The 24473-nt window shown below is 43.4% G+C and overlaps 1 protein-coding gene and 1 long non-coding RNA gene across 15 annotated transcripts in view; one reads left to right on the top strand and one right to left on the bottom strand.

Moving 5' to 3' along the window:
• TAFA4 (TAFA chemokine like family member 4) overlaps positions 1 to 24473 on the bottom strand; it is a 210546-nt gene that overhangs the window by 2417 nt on the left and 183656 nt on the right. For all 8 annotated transcript variants that reach the window (XM_043886373.1, XM_043886372.1, XM_043886374.1 and 5 more), the window contains one exon: positions 13229 to 13353. In XM_043886373.1, coding sequence (XP_043742308.1) covers positions 13229 to 13353 — 125 coding nt within the window. The remainder of the gene's footprint in view (positions 1 to 13228; positions 13354 to 24473) is intronic.
• Positions 10428 to 23491, top strand: LOC122682967. Of its 7 annotated transcripts, XR_006337577.1 has the most exons (10): positions 10428 to 11123; positions 12095 to 12204; positions 12316 to 12412; positions 13263 to 13430; positions 13533 to 13793; positions 14122 to 14254; positions 14839 to 14996; positions 15427 to 15918; positions 17869 to 18252; positions 18347 to 22136. It is a non-coding gene; the product is annotated as an uncharacterized LOC122682967 (long non-coding RNA). The 7 variants fall into 7 exon arrangements; XR_006337580.1 differs by lacking the exons at positions 10428 to 11123; positions 18347 to 22136 and adding an exon at positions 22181 to 23491 and having other exon boundaries at positions 11130 to 12204; XR_006337579.1 differs by lacking the exon at positions 10428 to 11123 and having other exon boundaries at positions 11130 to 12204; positions 15832 to 15918.

Raw genomic sequence — 24473 nt, 5'->3', positions numbered from 1 at the left:
TATTGATTTTTGGATGTTCAAATTGAAATTCACAAAATTTTTGTGTTAAGAAATACATATTCTTTTTGGTTTTTACCCCAACCATTTTCTAAAAAAAGTACAACTCATTCTTTCTCTGCTGTTTTAATGACCTGTGAGCTAAGGACTGCATTTGGCTCGTAAGACATAGCTTGCTGATAGCTAGTCTAGAGGAGAAGGGCTGGACAAATAGGTAAATTAAAAATACAGCAAAAGGTGATATGGTCTATGGAGCCCAGGACTGGGGCAGGGAGGGGAGAAGGCTGCTATTTCACAGAGCCTTGTCGGGGAAGGAGGTACCTACAGAGAAACTTAACAGACAGAATGGAGCCCTGACTACTTGAGGGAAGACCTGTCCAGGGAGAGGGAAACGCAAGGATTTCGGCCTTTTTCTGAGGGAGGCACAGAGATGAGACAGGAAGTGTGGTTCCAGGCTGTCAACTCAGAGAGTTGGCACCACTTGGGCTGAACTGGTGAGAGGGGGAGCCAGAGGACTGTGACCAACACAGGATGTGCGAGAAAGGCGTCAAGGACAACTCTCGGGTCTTGGGCTTGTGCAGCCGGAGGAGGAAGCTGGTTATTTTCTGAGCAGGGAGGACTCTCTCTCTCAGCCTCAGGGTCCTCGTCTGCTAAATGAAAACCAGTAGCATCTACCGTCCTTAAGTTGTTGTGAGAGGGTGTGCTCGCTGCCTGTCGTGGGGTTAGTGCTCAAGAACAGTGACTGTTGTCATGGCAGGTCTTCCTGGATCTTTCTTTCATGCATCTGTTTCAAACACAACCATCTTGCTAGTCAGCCAAGTAGCAGTCTACATCTAGGATGGAATTCTCAAAAGCATCTTATTTGAGGAAGCTCATTCTCCACACCCAACGCGTTTGGGAACCTTTCTGCACTGACGGTTGGATAAGGTACTTTCAGATTTAGCTGCTTTGAAAATTTTTGTCTTGCTGATTGTAGGTGGAAGGTGCATTGTTATCTTGGTGGATAAAAGGTTGCTATCGTGTCGATATTAGCTCCACCCTCATGTAACACTGTACCCCAAAGAGCTCAGGCTCTGGCTCTAGGGATCAGAGAAGGTAAGACTTCAGGATAAAAGAGTCACCTCGGCTCAACCTTGAAAGACAAGTAGGCTTGAACAGTGGGAGGGGATGGAGAGGAAGGTGTGGACACACAGGCCTGTCTGGTGAGTGGCCGTGAAAGCCCATCCCAAGATGCTTATGTTCTGTATCTTCTAGCAGTTACAAAGGGGGATCCATTGATGGCTCCAGGGACTTCACTCTGGTGGAACAGAAAGCAGGTAGGGATCTCAAAAACTGGGGGTATATTGTTTGCTCATCAGAATCTCTCTAAGAACATTTGTTTTTTTTTTTTTTATTTTTTTATTTATTTATTTTTTTTTTTAAATTTTTTTATTAGTTGGAGGCTAATTACTTCACAACATTTCAGTGGGTTTTGTCATACATTGATATGAATCAGCCATAGATTTACACTTATTCCCCATCCCGATCCCCCCTCCCACCTCCCTCTTCACCCGACTCCTCTGGGTCTTCCCAGTGCACCAGGCCCGAGCACTTGTCTCATGCATCCCACCTGGGCTGGTGATCTGTTTCACCATAGATAGTATACATGCTGTTCTTTTGAAACATCCAACCCTCACATTCTCCCACAGAGTTCAAAAGTCTGTTCTGTATTTCTGTGTCTCTTTTTCTGTTTTGCATATAGGGTTATCATTACCATCTTTCTAAATTCCATATATATGTGTTAGTATGCTGTAATGTTCTTTATCTTTCTGGCTTACTTCACTCTGTATAATGGGCTCCAGTTTCATCCATCTCATTAGGACTGATTCAAATGAATTCTTTTTGACAGCTGAGTAATATTCCATGGTGTATATGTACCACAGCTTCCTTATCCATTCATCTGCTGATGGGCATCTAGGTTGCTTCCATGTCCTGGCTATTATAAACAGTGCTGCAATGAACATTGGGGTGCACGTGTCTCTTTCAGATCTGGTTTCCTCAGTGTGTATGCCCAACAGTGGGATTGCTGGGTCATATGGCAGTTCTATTTCCAGTTTTTTAAGGAATCTCCACACTGTTTTCCATAGTGGCTGTACTAGTTTGCATTCCCACCAACAGTGTAAGAGGGTTCCCTTTTCTCCACACCCTCTCCAGCATTTATTGCTTGTAGTCTTTTGGATAGCAGCCATCCTGACTGGCGTGTAATGGTACCTCATTGTGGTTTTGATTTGCATTTCTCTAATAATGAGTGATGTTGAGCACCTTTTCATGTGTTTGTTAGCCATCTGTATGTCTTCTTTGGAGAAATGTCTGTTTAGTTCTTTGGCCCATTTTTTGATTGGGTCATTTATTTTTCTGGAATTGAGCTTCAGGAGTTGCTTGTATATTTTTGAGATTAATCCTTTGTCTGTTTCTTCATTTGCTATTATTTTCTCCCAATCTGACGGCTGTCTTTTCACCTTACTTATAGTTTCCTTTGTAGTGCAAAAGCTTTTAAGTTTCATTAGATCCCATTTGTTTAGTTTTGCTTTTATTTCCAATATTCTGGGAGGTGGGTCATAGAGGATCTTGCTGTGATTTATGTCAGAGAGTGTTTTGCCTATGTTCTCCTCTAGGAGTTTTATAGTTTCTGGTCTTACATTTAGATCTTTAATCCATTTTGAGTTTATTTTTGTGTATGGTGTTAGAAAGTGTTCTAGTTTCATTCTTTTACAAGTGGTTGACCAGTTTTCCCAGCACCACTTGTTAAAGAGGTTGTCTTTTTTCCATTGTATATCCTTGCCTCCTTTGTCAAAGATAAGGTGTCCATAGGTTCGTGGATTTATCTCTGGGCTTTCTATTCTGTTCCATTGATCTATATTTCTGTCTTTGTGCCAGTACCATACTGTCTTGATGACTGTGGCTTTGTAGTAGAGTCTGAAGTCAGGCAGGTTGATTCCTCCAGTTCCATTCTTCTTTCTCAAGATTACTTTGGCTATTCGAGGTTTTTTGTATTTCCATACAAATTGTGAAATTCTTTGGTCTAGTTCTGTGACAAATACCGTTGGTAGCTTGATAGGGATTGCATTGAATCTATAGATTGCTTTGGGTAGAATAGCCCTTTTGACAATATTGATTCTTCCAATCCATGAACACGGTATGTTTCTCCATCTGTTTGTGTCCTCTTTGATTTCTTTCATCAGTGTTTTATAGTTTTCTATGTATAGGTCTTTTGTTTCTTTAGGTAGATATACTCCTAAGTATTTTATTCTTTTTGTTGCAATGGTGAATGGTATTGTTTCCTTAATTTCTCTTTCTGTTTTTTCATTGTTAGTATATAGGAATGCAAGGGATTTCTGTGTGTTAATTTTATATCCTGCAACTTTACTATATTCATTGATTAGTTCTAGTAATTTTCTGGTAGAGTCTTTAGGGTTTTCTATGTAGAGGATCATGTCATCTGCAAACAGTGAGAGTTTCACTTCTTCTTTTCCTATCTGGATTCCTTTTACTTCTTTTTCTGCTCTGATTGCTGTGGCCAAAACTTCCAACACTATGTTGAACAGTAGTGGTGACAGTGGGCACCCTTGTCTTGTTCCTGATTTCAGGGGGAATGCTTTCAATTTTTCACCATTGAGGGTGATGCTTGCTGTGGGTTTGTCATATATGGCTTTTATAATGTTGAGGTATGTTCCTTCTATTCCTGCTTTTTGGAGAGTTTTAATCATAAATGAGTGTTGAATTTTGTCAAAGGCTTTCTCTGCATCTATTGAGATAATCATATGGTTTTTATCTTTCAATTTGTTAATGTGGTGTATTACGTTGATTGATTTGCGGATATTGAAGAATCCTTGCATTCCTGGGATAAAGCCCACTTGGTCGTGGTGTATGATTTTTTTAATATGTTGTTGGATTCTGTTTGCTAGAATTTTGTTAAGGATTTTTGCATCTATGTTCATCAGTGATATTGGCCTGTAGTTTTCTTTTTTTGTGGCATCTTTGTCTGGTTTTGGAATTAGGGTGATGGTGGCCTCATAGAATGAGTTTGGAAGTTTACCTTCTTCTGCAATTTTCTGGAAGAGTTTGAGTAAGGTAGGTGTTAGCTCTTCTCTAAATTTTTGGTAGAATTCAGCTGTGAAGCCATCTGGTCCTGGGCTTTTGTTTGCTGGAAGATTTTTGATTACACTTTCGATTTCCTTGCTTGTGATGGGTCTGTTAAGATCTTCTATTTCTTCCTGGTTCAGTTTTGGAAAGTTATACTTTTCTAAGAATTTGTCCATTTCATCCAAGTTGTCCATTTTATTGGCATAGAGCTGCTGGTAGTAGTCTCTTATGATCCTTTGTATTTCAGTGTTGTCTGTTGTGATCTCTCCATTTTCATTTCTAATTTTGTTAATTTGGTTCTTCTCTCTTTGCTTCTTAATGAGTCTTGCTAATGGTTTGTCAATTTTGTTTATTTTTTCAAAAAACCAGCTTTTAGCTTTGTTGATTTTTGCTATGGTCTCTTTAGTTTCTTTTGCATTTATTTCTGCCCTGATTTTTAAGATTTCTTTCCTTCTGCTAACCCTGGGGTTCTTCATTTCTTCCTTCTCTAATTGCTTTAGGTGTAGAGTTAGGTTATTTACTTGGCTTTTTTCTTGTTTCTTGATGTAAGCCTGTAATGCTATGAACTTTCCCCTTAGCACTGCTTTTACAGTGTCCCATAGGTTTTGGGTTGTTGTGTTTTCATTTTCATTCATTTCTATACATATTTTGATTTCTTTTTTGATTTCTTCTATGATTTGTTGGTTATTCAGAAGTGTGTTATTTAGCCTCCATGTGTTTGAATTTTTAACAATTTTTTTCCTGTAATTGAGATCTAATCTTACTGCACTGTGGTCAGAAAAGATGACTGGAATGATTTCAATTTTTTTGAATTTTCCAAGACCAGATTTATGGCCCAGGATGTGATCTATTCTGGAGAAGGTTCCGTGTGCACTTGAGAAAAAGGTGAAGTTGATTGTTTTGGGGTGAAATGTCCTATAGATATCAATTAGGTCTAGCTGGTCCATTGTGTCATTTAAAGTTTGTGTTTCCTTGTTAATTTTCTGTGTAGTTGATCTATCCATAGTTGTGAGTGGGGTATTAAAGTCTCCCACTATTATTGTGTTACTATTAATTTCCTCTTTCATACTCGTTAGTGTTTGCCGTACATATTGCGGTGCTCCTATGTTGGGTGCATATATATTTATAATTGTTATATCTTCTTCTTGGATTGATCCTTTGATCATTATGTAGTGTCCTTCTTTGTCTCTTTTCACAGCTTTTATTTGAAAGTCTATTTTATCTGATATGAGTATTGCGACTCCTGCTTTCTTTTGGTCTCCGTTTGCATGAAATATTTTTTTCCAGCCCTTCACTTTCAGTCTGTATGTGTCTCTTGTTTTGAGGTGGGTCTCTTGTAGACAGCATATATAGGGGTCTTGTTTTTGTATCCATTCAGCCAATCTTTGTCTTTTGGTTGGGGCATTCAACCCATTTACATTTAAGGTAATTATTGATAGGTGTGGTCCCGTTGCCATTTACTTTGTTGTTTTGGGTTCACGTTTATACAACCTTTCTGCATTTCCTGTCTAGAGAAGATCCTTTAGCATTTGTTGAAGAGCTGGTTTGGTAGTGCTGAATTCTCTCAGCTTTTGCTTATCTGTAAAGCTTTTGAGTTCTCCTTCATATCTGAATGAGATCCTTGCTGGATACAGTAATCTAGGTTGTAGGTTATTCTCTTTCATTACTTTCAGGACGTCCTGCCATTCCCTTCTGGCCTGGAGGGTTTCTATTGATAGATCAGCTGTTATCCTTATGGGAATCCCTTTGTGTGTTATTTGTTGTTTTTCCCTTGCTGCTTTTAATATTTGTTCTTTGTGTTTGATCTTTGTTAGTTTGATTAATATGTGTCTTGGGGTGTTTCGCCTTGGGTTTATCCTGTTTGGAACTCTCTGGGTTTCTTGGACTTGGGTGGCTATTTCCTTCCCCATTTTAGGGAAGTTTTCAGCTATTACCTCCTCGAGTATTTTCTCATGGCCTTTCTTTTTGTCTTCTTCTTCTGGAACTCCTATGATTCGAATGTTGGGGCGTTTCACATTGTCCCAGAGGTCCCTGAGGTTGTCCTCATTTCTTTTGATCCTTTTTTCTTTTTTCCTCTCTGCTTCATTTATTTCCACCATTTTATCTTCTACCTCACTTATCCTATCTTCTGCCTCCGTTATTCTACTCTTGGTTCCCTCCAAAGTGTTTTTGATCTCATTCATTGCATTATTCATTTTTAATTGACTCTTTTTTATTTCTTCTAGGTCTTTATTAAACAATTCTTGTATCTTTTCAATCTTTGTTTCCAAGCTGTTTATCTGTAACTCCATTTTGTTTTCAAGATTTTGGATCATTTTTATTATCATTATTCTAAATTCTTTTTCAGGTAGATTCCCTATCTCCTCCTCTTTTGTTTGACTTGGTGGGCATTTTTCTTGTTCCTTTACCTGTTGGGTATTTCTTTGCCTTTTCATCTTGTTTAGATTGCTGTGTCTGGAGTGGACTTTCTGTATTCTGGAGGTCTGTGGTTCCTTTTTATTGTGGAGGATTTACCCAGTGGGTGGGGTTGGACGTTTGGCTTGTCAAGGTTTCCTGGTTAGGGAAGCTTGCGTCAGTGTACTGGTGTGTGGAACTTGATTTCTTCTCTTTGGAGAGCAATGGAGTGCCCAGTAATGAGTTTTGAGTTGGGTCTATGTGTTAGGTGTGACCTTGGGTAGCCTGTATGTTGACATTCAGGGCTATGTTCCTGTGTTGCTGGAGAATTTGCGTGGTATGTCTTGCTCTAAAACTTATTGGCTCTTGGGTGGTGGTTGGTTTCAGTGTAGGTATGGAGGCTTTTGGACGGTCACTTATCACTTAAAGTTCCATGTAGTCAGGAGTTTTCTGGTGTTCTCAGGTTTTGGGCTTAAGTTTCCTGCCTCTGGATTTCAGTTTTATTCTTCCTGTAGTCTCAGGACTTCTCCAACTATACAGCTCTGATAATTAAACTTCTAGGTTAATGGCGAAAAGATTCTCCCCCGTTAGGGACACCCAGAGAGGTTCACAGAGTTACATGAACAGGAGAAAAGGGAGGAGGGAGATAGAGATGAGTAGGAGGAGAAAAAGGGGGACTCAAGAGGAGAGAGACAGATCTACGCAGCTGTCTGTTCCCAGAGTGTTCTCGTATCTCAGACACCTACAAGGATTCACAGAATTGGATGGGGAAGAGAAGGGGAAAAGAGGAAATAGAGGTGTTCTGAGGTAGAAAACAGAGAGTCAAGATTGGGAGGGAATAATCTTCGGTTTTAAGATAGGGCTTCTCTTTTTTTTTTTTTTTTGTAAGGTTATAGTGTAGTGAAGATGAAAATGAAGAGTAGTAGAAGAGTACTAGAGGACTTTAAAAGAAATAAGAGAAAAAGAAAAATAGAAAATAGAAGAGAAAAAGGAAAGAAAAAAAAAAAGAAAAAGGAGAAGAAAAAAAAAGAAAGAAAAAAAAAAAAAAAAAGAAAAAAAAAATTTTTTTTTCCCCTAATTAAAAAAATCGTAAAAATCTATGAAAATGAAAGTTAAGGAGTAATGGGGGAGTAATAGGGAATTTTAAAGGAAAATAAAAGAGAAAAAATAAAAAAGAAAAATATAAAAAGAAAAAAAAATTTTTTTTTTTCCTTACTTAGAAAAAACAGAAAAATAAAAAAAAAAGTAAAAATATGTCTAGGAATTTCTCTGGAGCTGTTGCGGTCAGTGTGGGTTCGGCTCAGTTTCAGATAGCTCCTCGTTCCAGCTTGCACTTCTCGATATCTACAGGGCCCTTCCGGTGAAGTCGGTGTTTTCTTCAGGGATTTTAATCTGTTGCACCAGTCCCTTCTGAAGCGGTTCCCTTTGTTTATTTGGCTTCTGTTTGCCGGTCTCTTCAGAGGCTCATTTCCGCCCTGACACAGGCGGCCGGAGGCGGACTCTTATTCAGGTAGCTAGTTCCGTTGCGCTGCTGGGAGGGGCTGACGCTGCGGGGAGGGGCTGGCCCTGCGGGGGCGGGGCTGACGCTGCGGGGAGGGGCTGGCACTGCGGGGCGGGGCTGACGCTGCGGGGAGGGGCTGGCCCTGCGGGGGCGGGGCTGACGCTGCGGGGAGGGGCTGACGCTGCTTTCTCCGTCTGCGCTGCTCAGGCTCCCGGCTGTTCTATATGGAGCGCGCCCCGCGCTGCGCTAGGTTCCAGCCCTCGGGTGTTACACAAAAGCGCGGAAGGAAAAGCTGCGCCTGCTCTCTGTGCCTTCCCCGTCAGAGCGGTCCAGGCAGCCAGGGGCTTGGTGGGCGCGCTATCCCCAGGTGTGGCGCACCCACTCCCTTCCGCGGACCCAGTCTCAGTTTCCGCTGGCGCCAGGCGGGTGCGCGCGCCTTCCGCCCTCCGCGTCCCCAGCCCCAGTCCCCGCCCGCGCCGGTCGGGTGCCTGCGCCCTGTGTCTCGCCGCGACCTTCCCCTCCCCCCTGCCTCCTGCCTCCGGCGGGGCTGGGCCGGTCCGCAGCCTGCGAGCTCTTCTCGGGACTTTCCCCGTCCCTTTGTTCTGCGAACGGCCGGCAGTGTGTTCCGGCCGGTCAATTTTCTCTCTCTCCTTTGGTCTCCCACAGTTCAAGTTGGCACCTCACAGAAGCTCCCCCCGATTGTCCTCAGGGCACTCAGGCCCGGACCCTAGCCCAAGCAAGGCCGCCTAAGACTCCCTTCCCGGGACGGGTCTCCGTCCTTAGCTCTTTTGTCTCACTTTTTATCTTTTATATTTTGTCCTACCTCCTTTCGAAGACAATGGTCTGCTTTTCTGGGCGCCTGATGACCTCAGCTAGCGATCAGAAGTTGTTTTGTGAAGTTTGCTCTGCATTCGGTTATTCTTTTGATGAATTTGTAGGAGAGAAAGTGGTCTCCCCGTCCTACTCCTCCGCCATCTTGGCTCCTCCCCCAGAACATTTGTTTTTAAAGTATGGTTTTCTAAACCCCATCCCAGAACATCCTAGAATGAAGCTCAAAATAGTTGTGTTTTTAAAAAGTTCCCATGATGATTGTTCTACAGCCACTGGTGTCATCAAACAATTATAACATGGTGGTAGAGAGGACAAGGATGACCTATTGCAGAAGACCAAGAGCCAGGGAGAAAGGTATCAATTAGGGACCAGTGAGGAAGGTACCAGAGGAGTCGGTCACCTTAGATCCTGAGGGAGAGGGAGGTGTGGAAGAGAGTGTCTTATACCTCCTACCTCTAGCTTTTCCAGTATGAAATACTGCAAATGCTTGGATACTTAATAGAAACTCTGAAGAACAAAAGGGAGCAACGGAATCAGGTAGGATGCTTACACACACCGTTACCGAAAAAGAACTACCCTACTGTATGAAGTAGTCTTTTTTTCCAGCTTTAGTACCACTATGTGGGGCTATATAACTATCGTGGGGACGGCCCTGTGCATTTCAGGATGTTGAGCTGCATCTCTGGCCTCTAACGACAGAAGCCCACAGCAACCCCCTACCCAGTGTGTGACAACTAAAAATGTCCTCAGACATTGCCAAACATCTCCTTGAGGGCAAAACTGTCCCTCTGTGGGAATCACCACTCTCAACACATACTTCTTTACTCTTAGAGGTCTTAAAATTAGGAACATGTAAAAATCTAAAACTTCCCAAACTTCAACGTGTGGTTTGCTTGTATTTGCAAACAACAAAAAAGCCCTTCAAACCATTGCCTGTGGCACTAAGAAGACACTGCACACTTTTAAGGAGCCTTAATACCGACAACTCAAATAGGGAGAAATGATTTAGCACGTTTAGCAATGCAGGAGACCCTGGTTTGATTCCTGGGTCGGGAAGTTCCGCTGGAGAAGGGATAGGCTACCCACTCCAGTATTCTTGGGCTTCTCTTGTGGCTAAAGAATCCGCCTGCAATGTACGAGACCTGGGTTCAATCAATCCCTGGGTTGGGAAGACCCCCTGGAAAAGGGAAAGGCTACCCACTCCAGTATTCTGGCCTGGAGAATTCCATGGACTGTATAGTCCATGGGGTTGCGAAGAGTTGGACACAACTGAGCAACTTACACTTTTCTCTTTCAGGTAATAAAACTCAGAATTTAATTAAGGAAAATCAAGGCAGGATGTCAGAGAAGTTAGATTTCCCCCAACAAAGCAGTACCTACCTCCTCTCTGGGGATACTGAAAACAATACAAGCAGAATCAACTCAGTGTCTGCCTTCCTGGTTAGGGAGCTGTCCACTCTCATGTTCCTATCTTCATCTAAGACTATTCATATCTCAGGTTGACTGCTAACTTTGCTACATTCGCATTTCAGTGGAAAAGAAAATTTGGACCTAGATGCCTGAGAGTAGCTAATCTACGATTTTGCTATATAGTTAATAATACCCCCTTGAGACAGGTAAGTGTTCTACCTTTATGGGACTGTGGTCTCACCTAGGGTGTGAGGTCCAGTGTCAATTTTAAGACACAGCTTTTGTGAGCTCGAAGCCAGTCACCACTCCACAAATGAATTTACTCTCTGTGCATAAGCTCCATAAAAGACATAAACTGTTTTATATAGTTCAAGTCACACTGACTTGGATTACTAAAGGAAACAAAGTTTTATGACTCCAAGATTATTCTCCAATGCTGTATCACAAAAAAGGAAAAGTAGCTATGTATCATGAGGGCTGGGGGAACTGTATTATGCTTCTGCAGCTCTTCACGGCGCTAAATGAGATGTCACTGCCATTGAGGATTCGCTAGAGCAAACTCCTAGTCCCAGCACATAGAGGTACAACACCCCTCCAGGCCCACTTCATGCAAATAGCCTCGCTAACTGAACGGAAACAGCAGGGAGCCCCTCAAGCAAGCGGCTCCTGAGATGCATTCTGTCCCAGGACATAGCTGCCTGGTGCTCAGTCTCTTATTTTATATTTCTGTGTTAAGAGTCAATACAAGTATAATCTTGCAAAACGTTATTTCTTCATCTACAAGAAACGTGAAGAAAGGAAAGGTTTATGGTTGACGGATTTAAGACCCTAGCTCCTTGGCCACTGCAAGATCTGGATTTCAGAAGAGGTAAGGGGAAGAGGGGCTGATGGGGGCCCACGGGAAAGGACAGTGGAATTATCTTAAGGCAGGACTTGCTTACCAGGCACACTTGGGTTTACCGAGATCGAAAGTTTATGGGAGTGGGTTAGAAGAGGAGCTGATAAAAATGATGGCAGTGTTGGAAATAGTGCTGCAGTGACCACTGGGGGTGCACGTGTCTTTTAGAATTATGGTTTTCTTAGGGTATAACATAGGGAGCTCAGCGTGGGGCTCTGTGATGACCTAGAAGGTGGGGGGTGGGAAAGAGGTGATAGATGTACACATAAGGCTGATTCACTTTGTTGTGCAGCAGAAAATAACACAAAATTGTAAAGCAATTTTAAATGATGGCAGTTATTAACTTCCTTCCTCAACCAGCCACCTCCATGAACTTCTACTGCCCTGGATAAAAAAGCATAGATCAGGTCATTTAATCTAGTGATCATGGTATCACTAACAAGGACAGCTTAGTTGATAATTGTAATTAATGTTAAAATGGTCTTGATTTTGGAATTATTTTACCTACATAATAAAGAATAAATCAGACAACTTACTAGACTATTAATCTGAGATAGAATAAATATCAGCTAAAATTTACATGTAAAGTTTATTTTTAAATCTTGTTTTACAATAGTATGTTTTAGACTTAATCTTTTATTAATGAATCATTTAAATATTTATAAGATCTTATTTATTATAATACCTGATGTGCACGCATAGGAGAACTCACCTGTTCTAGCCTTCAGTGGCTGAAGATGACTGAGAACTTGAGAGATTCAAAACACTCATAAAGGGGAAAAATGTAACCAAGGTGGGAAACTATTGAAGAGAGATTATATCTCCTTGGGGGGAGGGGGGCCAAAGCTGGCGCAGCAACCAGGACTAGAGAGTTATTCCGTTCCAGTGTGTGTAGCTCATTAGCATCCTTGACTCACCTGTTTTATGAATTTTTGTACAAGAAACAGTGCAGAGATATTCAGCCAGCTCTGGAGCTACTGGGTGAGCGACCAGCAAGGGGCCCTGACTTCACCGCTCTCCTCCCAGACAGGAAGCAGACAGTATGAAGCAAGTAAGGGGAGCAATGCGTGTGAACTATAACCATTTTACATGATGTGCTCAGAGATTCAGGGGATGTGACTCCTATCAGTGAAGGGTTCCCTGAAGAATGGTTTCTTTCTAGAGAAGAATGGCAGAAAGCGCCTTCCTTTGCAGCTGGAAAAGCACCACAGGAAGAAGGACTAACCGAGGCTGAGATGGTTGGAGCAGAAAGAATGAGGGTAGGTACCCTGCGGAGTTCTTTAGTGAGGGCCACACAAGCAGAGGTGAGCTAAGGAACACAGAGAAGCCACTCAGAGATTCGGGGGTGGACTAGCTGAGCAGATCTGCAATTCACAAAACTGACTCCATTCAATGGAGAACAGGCAGAAAGGGAAGCAAGAGTGGATGTGAGGAAGCAACCTCGGTCATCCAGACACAGCGGAGACCACCCGGGGGTGGTAACTATGGTGATGCAGAAAGGTAGGGGGGTGGGGAGTACCAGTCCCTAAGCCAAAGGAAGAGAGTGGACAGCAGGAGAGGAGAAAGAAGTTCAGTTTCTGGCTCGAGAACTGGGTGTAGAAAATGGAGTGTTTCAGAGACACAACGAGAACGAGGATGAATGGGGAGGAAACACGACTTACAAGGCTTGAATTGGAGTCTTCAGCCAATTCAGCCAGAGTAAATCTCCTCCGAGGTGGCAGGTATTCTATTTCAGTGAGTCCCCAGGATGTGTGGTCTTGCCACGCTGGTTTGATGCACGGGACTGTCAACTCTGAAACCTTTACTTTAAATCGGCCCGTGAAGGAGCTCAAATGAATTCAGGAGCCCTGCTTAAGATAAGGGATCCCTCCACCAGTCATGACTCCATAAATCTGAAATGGAGGCTGATGCTGAGAAACGGGCTTTTCACAGGGCCCGAGTCATAGAGGGGCATGGCGTGGGCAATGCTTTACCAACATAACGTAACCCTCCCTCTTGGCGGCAGGATGAAATGAAGGGGGCAGGTTACAGGAGGCCGAGGCTGTGAGGTACAGCCGTGTTCTGTCTATACTTGCCTTGGTAGTTTTGACTTTGTTGCCGCTGCTACAGGACCAGCCTGAGTAATCGGGCAGCACTCGGCAGTCCTCTCCTTCCAAACAAGGGTCCATGTGACACCACCATTTCTGAATCACAATGGAAGCTGGAAGACAAAGGCCATGTAACATTTGTGACGCCGTTTCTTCCCTCCAAATACAGGCAACGTAAAGCTCAATGCAGGTTGGTACACTGGCTTCCAAGACTGCATATGGGTGTCACCATAAGTAAAGAATCCAACCACCCATATATTTAACAGAAAAATACTCTTTCTTTTTTATGCAGTTGGCTAACTGATTATGATGTAGGAAGTAAGGTCTCAAACTGTGCAGCCTTCTTTAATTTCTTCACCTGTACAATGGGGAGAGAAATAGAGCCTCCCCAAAGGATGGCAAGAGGATACAGCCGATCTGTGTAGAAGTCCTGGCTGACTTGGCACCAGTTGACTGTGTTGTCAGGAAATGTTAACTGTCATTGTGTCAAGACTGGGAACAGACAATAGTTTCATCCCAGAAGGTGCTCATCTCTCCATGCCATTCCAGCTAGGTGAGTAACCCCCTGAGTCAGCTGGGCCCCAGGTTAAGAGGGGGAGCATTGGTAACCCTTCACAAGCCCACATTCTCGGCCAGTTAGCCGGCTTACCTGTGACTTCCCTTCACCTCACCGTGCCCACAGCAGGCGGCCAATACAGTAATTCATGCTGGAAGCCCATGAATCAGAAACTAGCACCCCAGCTCTCTGAGTTTGCAGGTAAAGATGGTGATAGGTTTTTTAAGGGGACCCCCACGCAGTAGGCTGGTAGAGGACAAAGCTGGGGGTGGTGTGTATGGATTGGGGGTGGAAGTAGATTAACCTTTCAGTGTTGTTTAAACAGTAACAGGTTGCTTTTTTAAAAAATACCCCAATGGATTCTACCACTGCCTCAGAACTCTGAAAGTCAAGTTCAAGAAAAAGCAGGCATTACACAAGCCTAGCTTGGAGGAACCTGGACCACCACCATAAAGTAAGTGACACAACTTTATGACTTCCCAGTGCATATAAAAGTTAGGTTTACACTATCCTGTAGTCTATTAAGGGTGCAATGACACTGTATCTATTTTTTAAAAAAGCAAATCCTCAATGTATATATACCTTAATTAAAAAAATATTTTACTGCTCAAAATTGCTAACCATCATCTGAGCCTTTAGTGAGTCATATTCTTTTTCGCTGATAGAGGCTTTGAAGCATTGCAAAAACTGCCAAACTGTGAGACAAATACACAAAGTGAGCAAAGGCAGTTGGAAACCTGGTGCTGATAGACTCACTCAATGCGGGGTCGCCTCAGACCTTCAATTTGTCAAAACGCAGGATCTGTGAAGTACAATAAAATGAGGCATGACTAAATCCTAACAGTTACTTTGTCGTGAATGCAGGACACCTTAAAAATGAAGGGAAGACTCTTAGTAATTTCAAATTCATTACAATTCTAAGGTTAACAGTGGTTACCTTTTTCCTGCGTTTTTTTTTTTTTTTTTTTTTTTTTTTTTTTTTTTTTTTTTCTTTTTTTTTTTTTTTTTTTTTTTTTTTTTTTAATGTGTTGTTTATTGGCAGCATACACTTAAGAAATCTGAGGTCCAGTGGTGAGAAGCAACCTGCCCAAAGTCCCTGTTTTTGCAAGTAGCCAAACGGCATTTCAGCAGAGGTGCCCGAGTGCTACGGAGTACATACCTCCTCCCCAGCAGAGGTCTCTACTAGAGGCAGCAACAACGGTAAGTAATAGAGCAAACGCGATGTGGCATGACAAGGGAACAGAGTGATTGCATTACTGGCTGAAGTGACGACTTACTGTACCTTCTCTGCATGCAGCCACCATGCCAGGTTCTGACCCAACACTGAGGTGTTACCCAGCAAGTCCCCTCCAAACCCAGAGTAGTGCCTGAGTAAGGCAGATTTGTGGTCTAGAACAACCAACTGCTATTGAAATCAGAAGGTGCCAACACTGAGAAAGGCATAGCGCTAAATGGGTTATTTATTGTGTCAGACACTGAACTTGAGTGGAGGGACACAGTGGGGTCAAGTCTCGGAAAGTTGTATTTTTTTTCAGCCCCCAATATCACAACAGTTTCACCTTAAAATTGTACAGAGCTGGGTCATTTTGAAAGCACTTTTATGTACTGTTCTTCTTGTGATTGTCCCCAGAACCTTCAGAACCAAGACGAGGAGGCAGATGGTTCCAGATAAAACACCAGAGCTTTCCACACCATGAGTAGTATCTGAATCTAGACCCTGCCATCCATCAATCTTTCTGCTTACACCAGAGTTTAAGGTCATACTTGAGTAAGCGCTCCACAGAGTTGACCATATTCATAGTGCTGACTAGTCATTCCTTATTTTCTGAATGCCTTAGTCTGGTCCCAAGTAGGTATAAAGATCAGTAAGAAGGGGTTCCCAACCTTCAATTTAAAATACCATCTTCAGGACAGAAAAGTTATAGAAATGTTGACAGACTTCATTATATTTACACAGAGTTAACATTGAACATGAAATACTGTTCAGAAAAATCTTTCAAACTGTTCCACAGACAAACTTTCTTCCACTCAGCAGTGGAGACCTGTGTACTCCCGGCAGGTATCAGAGCTCCATGGATGATTCGAAAGAAGCTCTGACAGGTGGCTAGAGACCTAAGTGAAGGTAAGAGGGACGGTGAGGGGTGGACATTCAGCTGAGAAGGGTGGTCAGGGAAACAAGCTTCAGGGGCTGTGGAGGACAAGTGAACACTTGGTTTTCTCAGCAGTAGGAAGCTCTGGAAAGCTTGTGACCTTCCCTCAGCCAGGAAACCTGTGTCCCTAGAAGATGAGAGATCATGCAGAACAAAAAGAAGTCTGAGAGAAAAGACCAGCTGAGGTGAAGTGAGACGTCCAGGAATAAACTCCCTTCAGAGCAGAGAAGTGCTAGTACCTCCTCACTGGATCATGGGGATCCAAGACAATGCTGATGACAAATCTAAGAAAGGGTCTTGAGGGGGAAAGATGATGGATGCAGGCATTCATCACAGACAAACAGGCCAATTCCTAACTACTGAATTGCCTAGTGTTTTGTTTAAGATTGAACTGTAATTTATTTAAATCAATAAAAGCAGCATATATTGATACCCTCAAGACCTTACGAAATCCTTTACCTCGATCCTTCCATTTAATTGGAAAACACAGAGAGGAATTTCTAAAGACAGATTCACAGCTGACTCCTGAAAACAGCAAAGCTGTCCTGGAATGTAAAACACTGCTACTTGTAAAAAAAAAAAGAAACCCTGTTCGTATTTGATAGAACACAAAGAGGGAGGGGGTCCCCTAAGTACACGCTGTATCCAGGAGAAAGGTTTCTGTGAAAGACTTAATCCCCAGTGTTCTTTCAGAAAACAGACAGAGTAAGGGCCACCCCGGTAGCCAAAATACAAGTTTCAAATTCCTTTAGGAGTTAAGCCTTGAGGAAAGAACTCCCAGTGAAGGGGAAAACCAGGCGGGGGGTTGACCTAACAGAGAAGAGAGTATTGAACAGCTTGCCAGTGTCAGCTTGGAGTGCACAATGGGTGGGGCTGTAAGCTGAGACAAAGGACTCAGAACTAGGATTCTATTAAAATAACTCTTGAGAACATCTGCCCACTTAGCTGAGTCTTGTCTCCGCAGGAAAATAAGTTTGTAGGAGGAATACATTTTTTTTCCTCCCTGTTACCAAGTACTGTAATATACTTCAAATGAGAACGTTATCTTGTCACTTCTATTTTTAAAATGAAATTCTTTAAAAAGCCCCATGCCTTCCTGACTTAGGAAAACACAAAATATCCCTATCTCCAAGCTGCCGAGCTGTAACAAATTTCTGGTTTTATGCAGGAAAGGAAATTTTCAAAAAGACAGTGATGCTCCCGTTTTATGGTAGCAGCGAGTACTTCCTGTATGTTCTCTTTTGGGGGACAGTGTGACAAGGTGGCTACGTAGCTAGGTAAAGCTGATGTACTGTCTTTTTCTCTGTTGTATAAAATAGATGGATGTTTTTGGTTTCTTGCCCTTGTTCCAAATAAATATTACTCAATACATACTCTGTTTTCTTTAATACATAATTATTTAGATAAGCCCACCTTCAAGTAAGACTAAAAGGCTCACTTCTCTATATCTGGTCTCTCCTTTGTTGATTTGTTTTGATTGTTTTTACGAAGTGTTAAGGCTTTTCTAAAGAAAAGTGTGTTTCTACCCTGACACTATGGACAGAAAGGTTTAAGAATACATCTTCCCCAGGATATGTATCCCCTGGAAAATGGAAACAGTTACTGGAAACAAGTCACAAGAACATCAAAACAAGAAGAGGCTTTGATGTATTTCATCTTTAGCTATTTTGCTCTTACCTGTGTTCTTTCAAGACACCTGACATGTTCCTTAAATATTAAGCCACTGATTAACTTTTAAGAGAGGTAGGTGGAAAACCTTGCCAATAGATATTGCTTGATATTCAAGAAAGGAAGCTATTAGAAGCTGACCCAGGTAACATACATAAAAGCAGTAGCTGGAGGACTATGATTTTTTTGTTTTTTAAGGAATCTTTTACTTGTTCACACATTTCCCCTATGACCCAGTATTGTTATTTCCACAGAGTATGAAGTGAGGCTGTGGATGAAGATACACACTCCTCCTCTGTGATCTAAGATGCATCTAAATGCCACCCCACACAGCAGAGACCCTGAAGGCCGGGCTTCTCGAGCTTGGCACTCCTGACATTTGGAGCCATCTAATCCTTCACCTCAGGGGTACAGCCTATGCATGTGAAGATATTCAGCAGCACGACCCTGTCCCCCAGCATAAAGACCAAAAGCATCTCCAGACATTGTCACATGTTCCCAAGCTGGAGAAAACCACCTGTGGTTGAGCAACAATGGTCTCCCGTCACCTACAGTTATGATCAGACGTCCTCAGCCCAGAATGAGAGGCTTTGCTAGTTCATCAAAGCTTTGCCGGGTGAAAACACAACTCACTCTAAGTAAGTATCATGTCACCTCTAGTCCCCGTCTCCCTTCTTCCCCCAAAGGTAATTCCACAAGTCTAACATCTGCATGTTTCTCTGTCCCCTACAGACACACACATCCTGGGTTCACCATGACACCTATGCTGACAATCCATCTGACCTGTCAAATTCAGAAAGCACATTTTTCCTTCTGAGAAATCTCAGGGTATTTGATATGAACTTCGCTCACAGCATTTCCTACCTTTCTTATTGGCAGAGCCTGCTTCACCCACTCTCCTTGAATACAAATTCCCAGACGGCAGGCAGGAAGTCCGAAAATTTGATTTGCTCTCAGACCTTTACTATCACAGGCCCTGTGTACACCTTCAGCTTTGCCTTCTACCATTTCTGAGCCAGACAAGCTGCTTCCACTTCCCAAGGTTGCCCCCGCTCATCCTCGGCTGCCCTACACCCCTGCCCCTCCTCCTGCTGCATAGCAAAGTCGGCCCCAGGGCTTCGCATGGGTACCACCCCCACCCTTTCTCTACTTTCTCCAAGAGTCCTTCACTTACTAGACTTTAATTATCTCTCTTGCTTATTATTAGCAAACTCTGGGTTGAAAACAGGACCTCCAGCATCTAGGACTTGCCAGGCACAAAAGAGCTGAATTAAAACTAGATAAATGCACACACATATCCTCCCGACTTTCAAAGTGCTTTAGTAAAGGATACTTCATTGTCACTTAGCTGACCAACACCGAGAAAAACTCAGAAAAGTGCTTCATCGTTCGGGTGGTATGATGAGAACACAGCTACTGACGAAACCGTGTGAACTCAATCTTAAAGACAGACCCCACATCACCACACAATCCACAAAGCCACAAAAGATGTCTTCAGGACACGCAGTAACTCTTATCCTTAACTAAGCAAAGTCTGACATCTCAGAAAAGGCATTGGGACATCACTGAAAGAAAGAAAGAAAAAAACGCCTTTGGAAAGTAACTGTCTTCTAGTCCTAGGCTTTTGTCTTATTAAGCTTTTATAAACCTGATATTTAGAGAGCATTCAGTTTGACAAAATAGGCTTCATTGAACTACTCATTTATCTCATTTTATCATAAAACAATCCAGCATTATCTCTATCGGGCTATATTTTGATAAATGTGTAGAATACAGTTCCTACCACAAAACAACCTTGTCTATGCCAGTAGAAGATGCAAAAAGGAAGAATGCTTAAGAGCTAAATTGTTTGTTTCAGGATCCAAGTAATCATAGCTTCAGTCAAATAATTCCTCATCCCTTCTCCCAAATCCCAAATGAGTATTACAGACACATTTCAATAATTCAGGGGGATTTTGTAAGTTAATTATAACAAAAAAAAGCTTGATGGGAGGAAAAAAGAGCTATTTTTAACTACTAAAAGGTGTGATTTCCCAGAAAAGCAACAAAAAAACACTAGATAAGTATCTGTGATATGGATTAACAAAAATTCATAAAGATAGTCCAATGTCTGTACCAAAATTAATGCCCCTCTTCTCGCCTTTAATTTAAATGTAAATTCAAGTAAATTTTATATTTTACATCCTCTCTATCCTTATTGACAAATAAGATAAAAGGAAGGTATCAGCAGACACTAGGTCTCCCCACATGCCAGTTAGCAGCATGATATTGCATAATTATTATGGGATAAAGATTAAGCAGGTAAAGCTAAAAAAGCCCGACTCAAAACATATTCAAATAAGGAAAAGAAGATCAGAGAACATATGAGACCACACACACATCCTAACTAGTCTAAAGTACAACTTCCAACACCGCCTCCATGACTTTGAGCCAGTGAACACTGACCGAACACCCACTATTTGCCAGGCAGTGCAGGGGACACAGATACGAAGACACACAATCCTCTCTCTCGGGGTTTTGGGATGCCCTGGCCTCCAAATGTTACACTAAACTTACACAATGGCATAAAGCTTATCCTGCACTTGCCCAACACAGACGCTTCAGGTCCCACGTTCCCACTTAAATATACACTCGCCGCCTCTGGAATGCTCAGGAGGAGGTGCACGTGCTTAGCGGCTCCCGATCACACTGGACACATACATGATGCCACTCAGCAATGGAGCTACTTGCAGCATCACAGAAAGTTCTACTGCGCAGATTCCGCGCGGAGACCAGACAATTGGTCTCCCATCACTCACTGATCTCCCCACCAAGGCCCTCATGTAGCCTGTGAGCATGTTTTCTTTGCCACAGATGGAACCAAAATGCCTTTCAGTAGAAGAACAGCTAAATAAATGACAACCTGCCCATATGAAGGAATGTTGGGGAGCAATTAAAAAGAAAACAGGTCATCAGGCCCTAGCACACAACCTAGTTCTAACAGGAATCCTGCCTCCTGACTTACGAATCACCACTGGGATGTCCATTTGTGTAATACCCATTCCTACCAAGATCAACCACGTTTTCTACAGACCTGTTTTAAATACACAAGTATATATATTGACCAAACAGAGAGATGTAGTTACCCAGAGTAGAGGCCAAAAAGGATTTTCCCACATAGCAAATGTAAAACAAGCTAGTTTATGGTAAGGTATTAGCATTTCCTTTACTAAGAGACACATGCTTCTCCGAACTACTACCTTTATCTGTACTGTCCAGGCCCCAATAAAAGTGCTTTCAGAATTGTAACATGATTTAGACATACAAGATTTTTATATTCAAGTATTCCAAACCAGACAGAGTATGAACACAGTTTATGTAATCATTCATGACTTCCTGTAGAAGTGTGAAATCTGCAGAGGTCATGTTTGGTCTGGAGAAAATGGCAGAGTAGGAAGAAACCGTCCTGTCCAAACAGGCAGGCCGGGCACAGGCGCGGGGCAGTCAGAACCCACAGCCCTGGTGCGGGACCCAGGGCGGGAGAGACGGCACGACCGGGAAGCCCGCAGCCCGGGAGCGGGGGGCCCGGCCCAGGGGCCCCGCACCAGGAAGGTGAGTCCTTAGAACGGCCTTGAAAACCAGCGGGACTCACGGCGAGGAGAGCTGGGGGAGCGCAGACAACGGACACTCCGCTCTTGAAGGATTCACACACACATACACTCATTCAAGTCCCAGGACAGAGGCAGCAGCTTGGAAAGTGCTCCTGTTACACGGGAAGGAAATTCCTTCCTACGTTTAGGACCAGAGAGGCGAGCCTCTGGTATACCTCCAGGGACAGAGGTGCTGACAGGGACTGTTTTCTTGCACCTTCTTCTCCCCTCGCTGGCCCAGCGCTGCTGTGGGGCATTTCTGCAGCTCCGTCTCCCGCGCGAGCACCGTGCCCTGCGCCGCCGCGGGTCCCTCCCGAGGAGATCCACCCCTACCCGGTGGGCACCTCAGCTCCCCGGCGCCCCTGCAAGCCAGCTCCCACTCGGGGAACTCCGCACAACCGCCCTCTCACAAAGTCGTGATCAAGCCTCACAGCCAGTGGGCCCAGAGACGGGTTCTATCCATCAGGACGAGCCATAAACAGTCCTGGCCAACCCACGCAACCAGCCAGCCGGGGCGTCAGCCCTGCCCACCAGGGTGTCTGCAGCAGCAGAGACTCAGCCCTAAAAGGACGGTGCACGCGGCCCACGCCGGTGATTGCGGTGTCTGGGAGTGCAGGTAAGGGGGAAGACATAATGGGACCTGCGCCCTGGCACAGTCCTCTCATCTACAAGCCTGGAGCACTTTTCTCCAGGGCTCTGGTCACCGGAAGAACCGGGGTGGGGCATGGAGAAGTGCTGCCGCCTTGTGGACATTTGCTGTACTAGCAACTTTAAACCCAGTGTTTCCGGCACTCCGTATTTACAAGGTTTGTGGGGCTGGAAAGCACATCTGCTCTCAAGAAGTGTCCTGGGGTAGGTAATCGAAAAAGAATTCAAAACATGGGGGACTTTCACGAAGGCCATTTCAAGAGGTAAATTTAACACCTTTTTTTTTAAGCACATGAAAAGATGCTCCACATGGCTCATTATTACAGAACTGAAATCAAAATGACAACAAGGTATCACCTCCCACTAGTTAGGATGACCAACGTCAAAAATCTACAAATAATAAACGCCAGAGAAAGCATGGAGAAGAGGGAACCCTCCTATGCACTCATTTCGGGAATGAAAATTGGTAACAGCCACGATGGAAAACAGTATGGCAGTTCCTTCATAAAAGAAGTACCACATGACCGCTCCTAGGTCCATATGGAAAGAAAAACCATAACTGGAATTGGCATATGTTCACTGCAGCATTGCTGGCAAAACCCAAGGGATGGAAGCAATGAGACTCTCCATCCAGAGATGAACAGATAAAGAAGATGTGGTACATAGATACTGTGGAATATTCCTCAGCAATGAAACAGAATGAAAAAATGCCTATTCCAGCAACATGGGTAAATCTGGATATAATCATCCTAAGTGAAGGAAGTCAGACCAGGAATGACAAAGTAGCAATGGTATCACTGATGCCTGCAACCTCAAAATCAATACACATGCGCTCATTTGCAAAACAGAAACAGACTCGTAGACTTAAAAAACAAAGGGGAAAGGTGGGTGGGAGGAAAGCATAAATTAGGAGGTTGAAATTAAATATATTACTGTATATATGTTAAACTAGAAAATCAACCAGGACCTACTGTATAGCAGATGGAACTCCACTCAACACACTGCAGTAAGATGTATGGGAAAAGAATCTGAAGAAGAAGAATTGATATATGCATATGTATAACTGAATCAGGTTGATATATACTGAAAAGAAACATAACATTGTATACCAATGTTATTCCAACATAAAACAAAATTAAAAAGATAAATGCCAACGATATAGGCCGTGGACCCCTGGCCTGGGATCACATCCTTGGAGCCTGAGGCACCCTGGGTCCCAAGGCTGGACTGGAGCTGGGGAGGATGTGCCAGTCAATAAGCCCCCTTAAACCTGAAGGGCCTGGTCCCTGTGGATGGGACCCCGATCTCCACATCCAGATGCGCCCTCCTACAGCTCAAGCAAACCCAGTGCTCTCAAACGATGGTGACCCTTTGGGCCGGGATCTTAAAGAAGTACCCTGTCCTCCAACAATCCCAGTGGTGGGGTCCCCACCAGCAGCCTCCTTCCTCGCAGTCCTCCCACCTAAGGACCACAGCATACTCAGCTCACAGTTAGGGGACGGCTTGGGATTTGTGTGGGGAGTGCAGCGTAAGGGGGAAGAAGTCCTGAGACAACTCAGGAACAGATTTTTCTCTGGGGCTCTGCTTGCCTGAGGCACCCGTGGGGCCAGAGAAAGTGCTGCCGCCTTGTGTACTTTGCCTGTAACAACAACTTGAAAACCAGGACTTGGAATTCACTATTCGCGGCTGTAAAGGACACCTGCCCTCAAGTAATGTCCTAAGAATAGGCAACTGAAAAAGAATTTACAAGGCAGACCTTCAAGAAGCCAATTTCAAGAGGTCAATTTAACATACCTTTTTTTTAAGCACATGGAAAGATGCTCCACGTGGCTCATCATTAGAGAACTGCAAATCAAAACCACAATGAGGTATCACCCTTTATCGGTCACAATGGCTATTATCATAAAGTCTACAAACAATAAATGCCAGAGAGCACATGGAGAAAGGGAACCTCCCCATTCCGTTGTTTTGGAGTGTAAATGGGTAATAGTCACAATGGAGAACAGTATGGAGGTTCCTTAAAAAAATAAAAACAGAGCTACCACACAACCTAGTAATTCCACCCTTGGGCCTATAGGCAGAGAAAAACTGGAAAAGATGCTTGCAGGCCAACATTGACTGCAACACTATTTACAGTAGCCAGGACAGGGAAGCAGCCAGGATGTCCATGGACAGATGGATGACAGAGAAGATGCAGCACAAAGTTACAGTGGAATGTGACTCAGCCATAAAAACAGGACGAAATAAGGCCACTGCCAGCAACATAGATGGATCTATGTTCATATGGTCACAGAGATGACCATACTAAGTGAAGGAAGTCAGAGAACGACAAATAGCCTACAAGATCACTCATGGGTAGAATCTAAGAATCAATGCAAATGAACTCATTTGCAAAGGAAAACCAGTGACCCACACCTTAGAAAACAAACTTAGTGTTACCAAACAGAAAAGGTGGGGCGGAGGGAGGGATAAATTAGGAGGCTGGGATGAACATACACCCATTAACATACATAAAAAAGTTAATCAACGAGGACCTACTGTACAGTACAGGGAACTCGATAGAACACTGTAATAACCTAAAT

The sequence above is a fragment of the Cervus elaphus genome, chromosome 24, assembly GCF_910594005.1.
Source record: "Cervus elaphus chromosome 24, mCerEla1.1, whole genome shotgun sequence".
NCBI lineage: Eukaryota > Metazoa > Chordata > Mammalia > Artiodactyla > Cervidae > Cervus > Cervus elaphus.
This window is presented reverse-complemented; position numbering and strand designations above follow the sequence as displayed.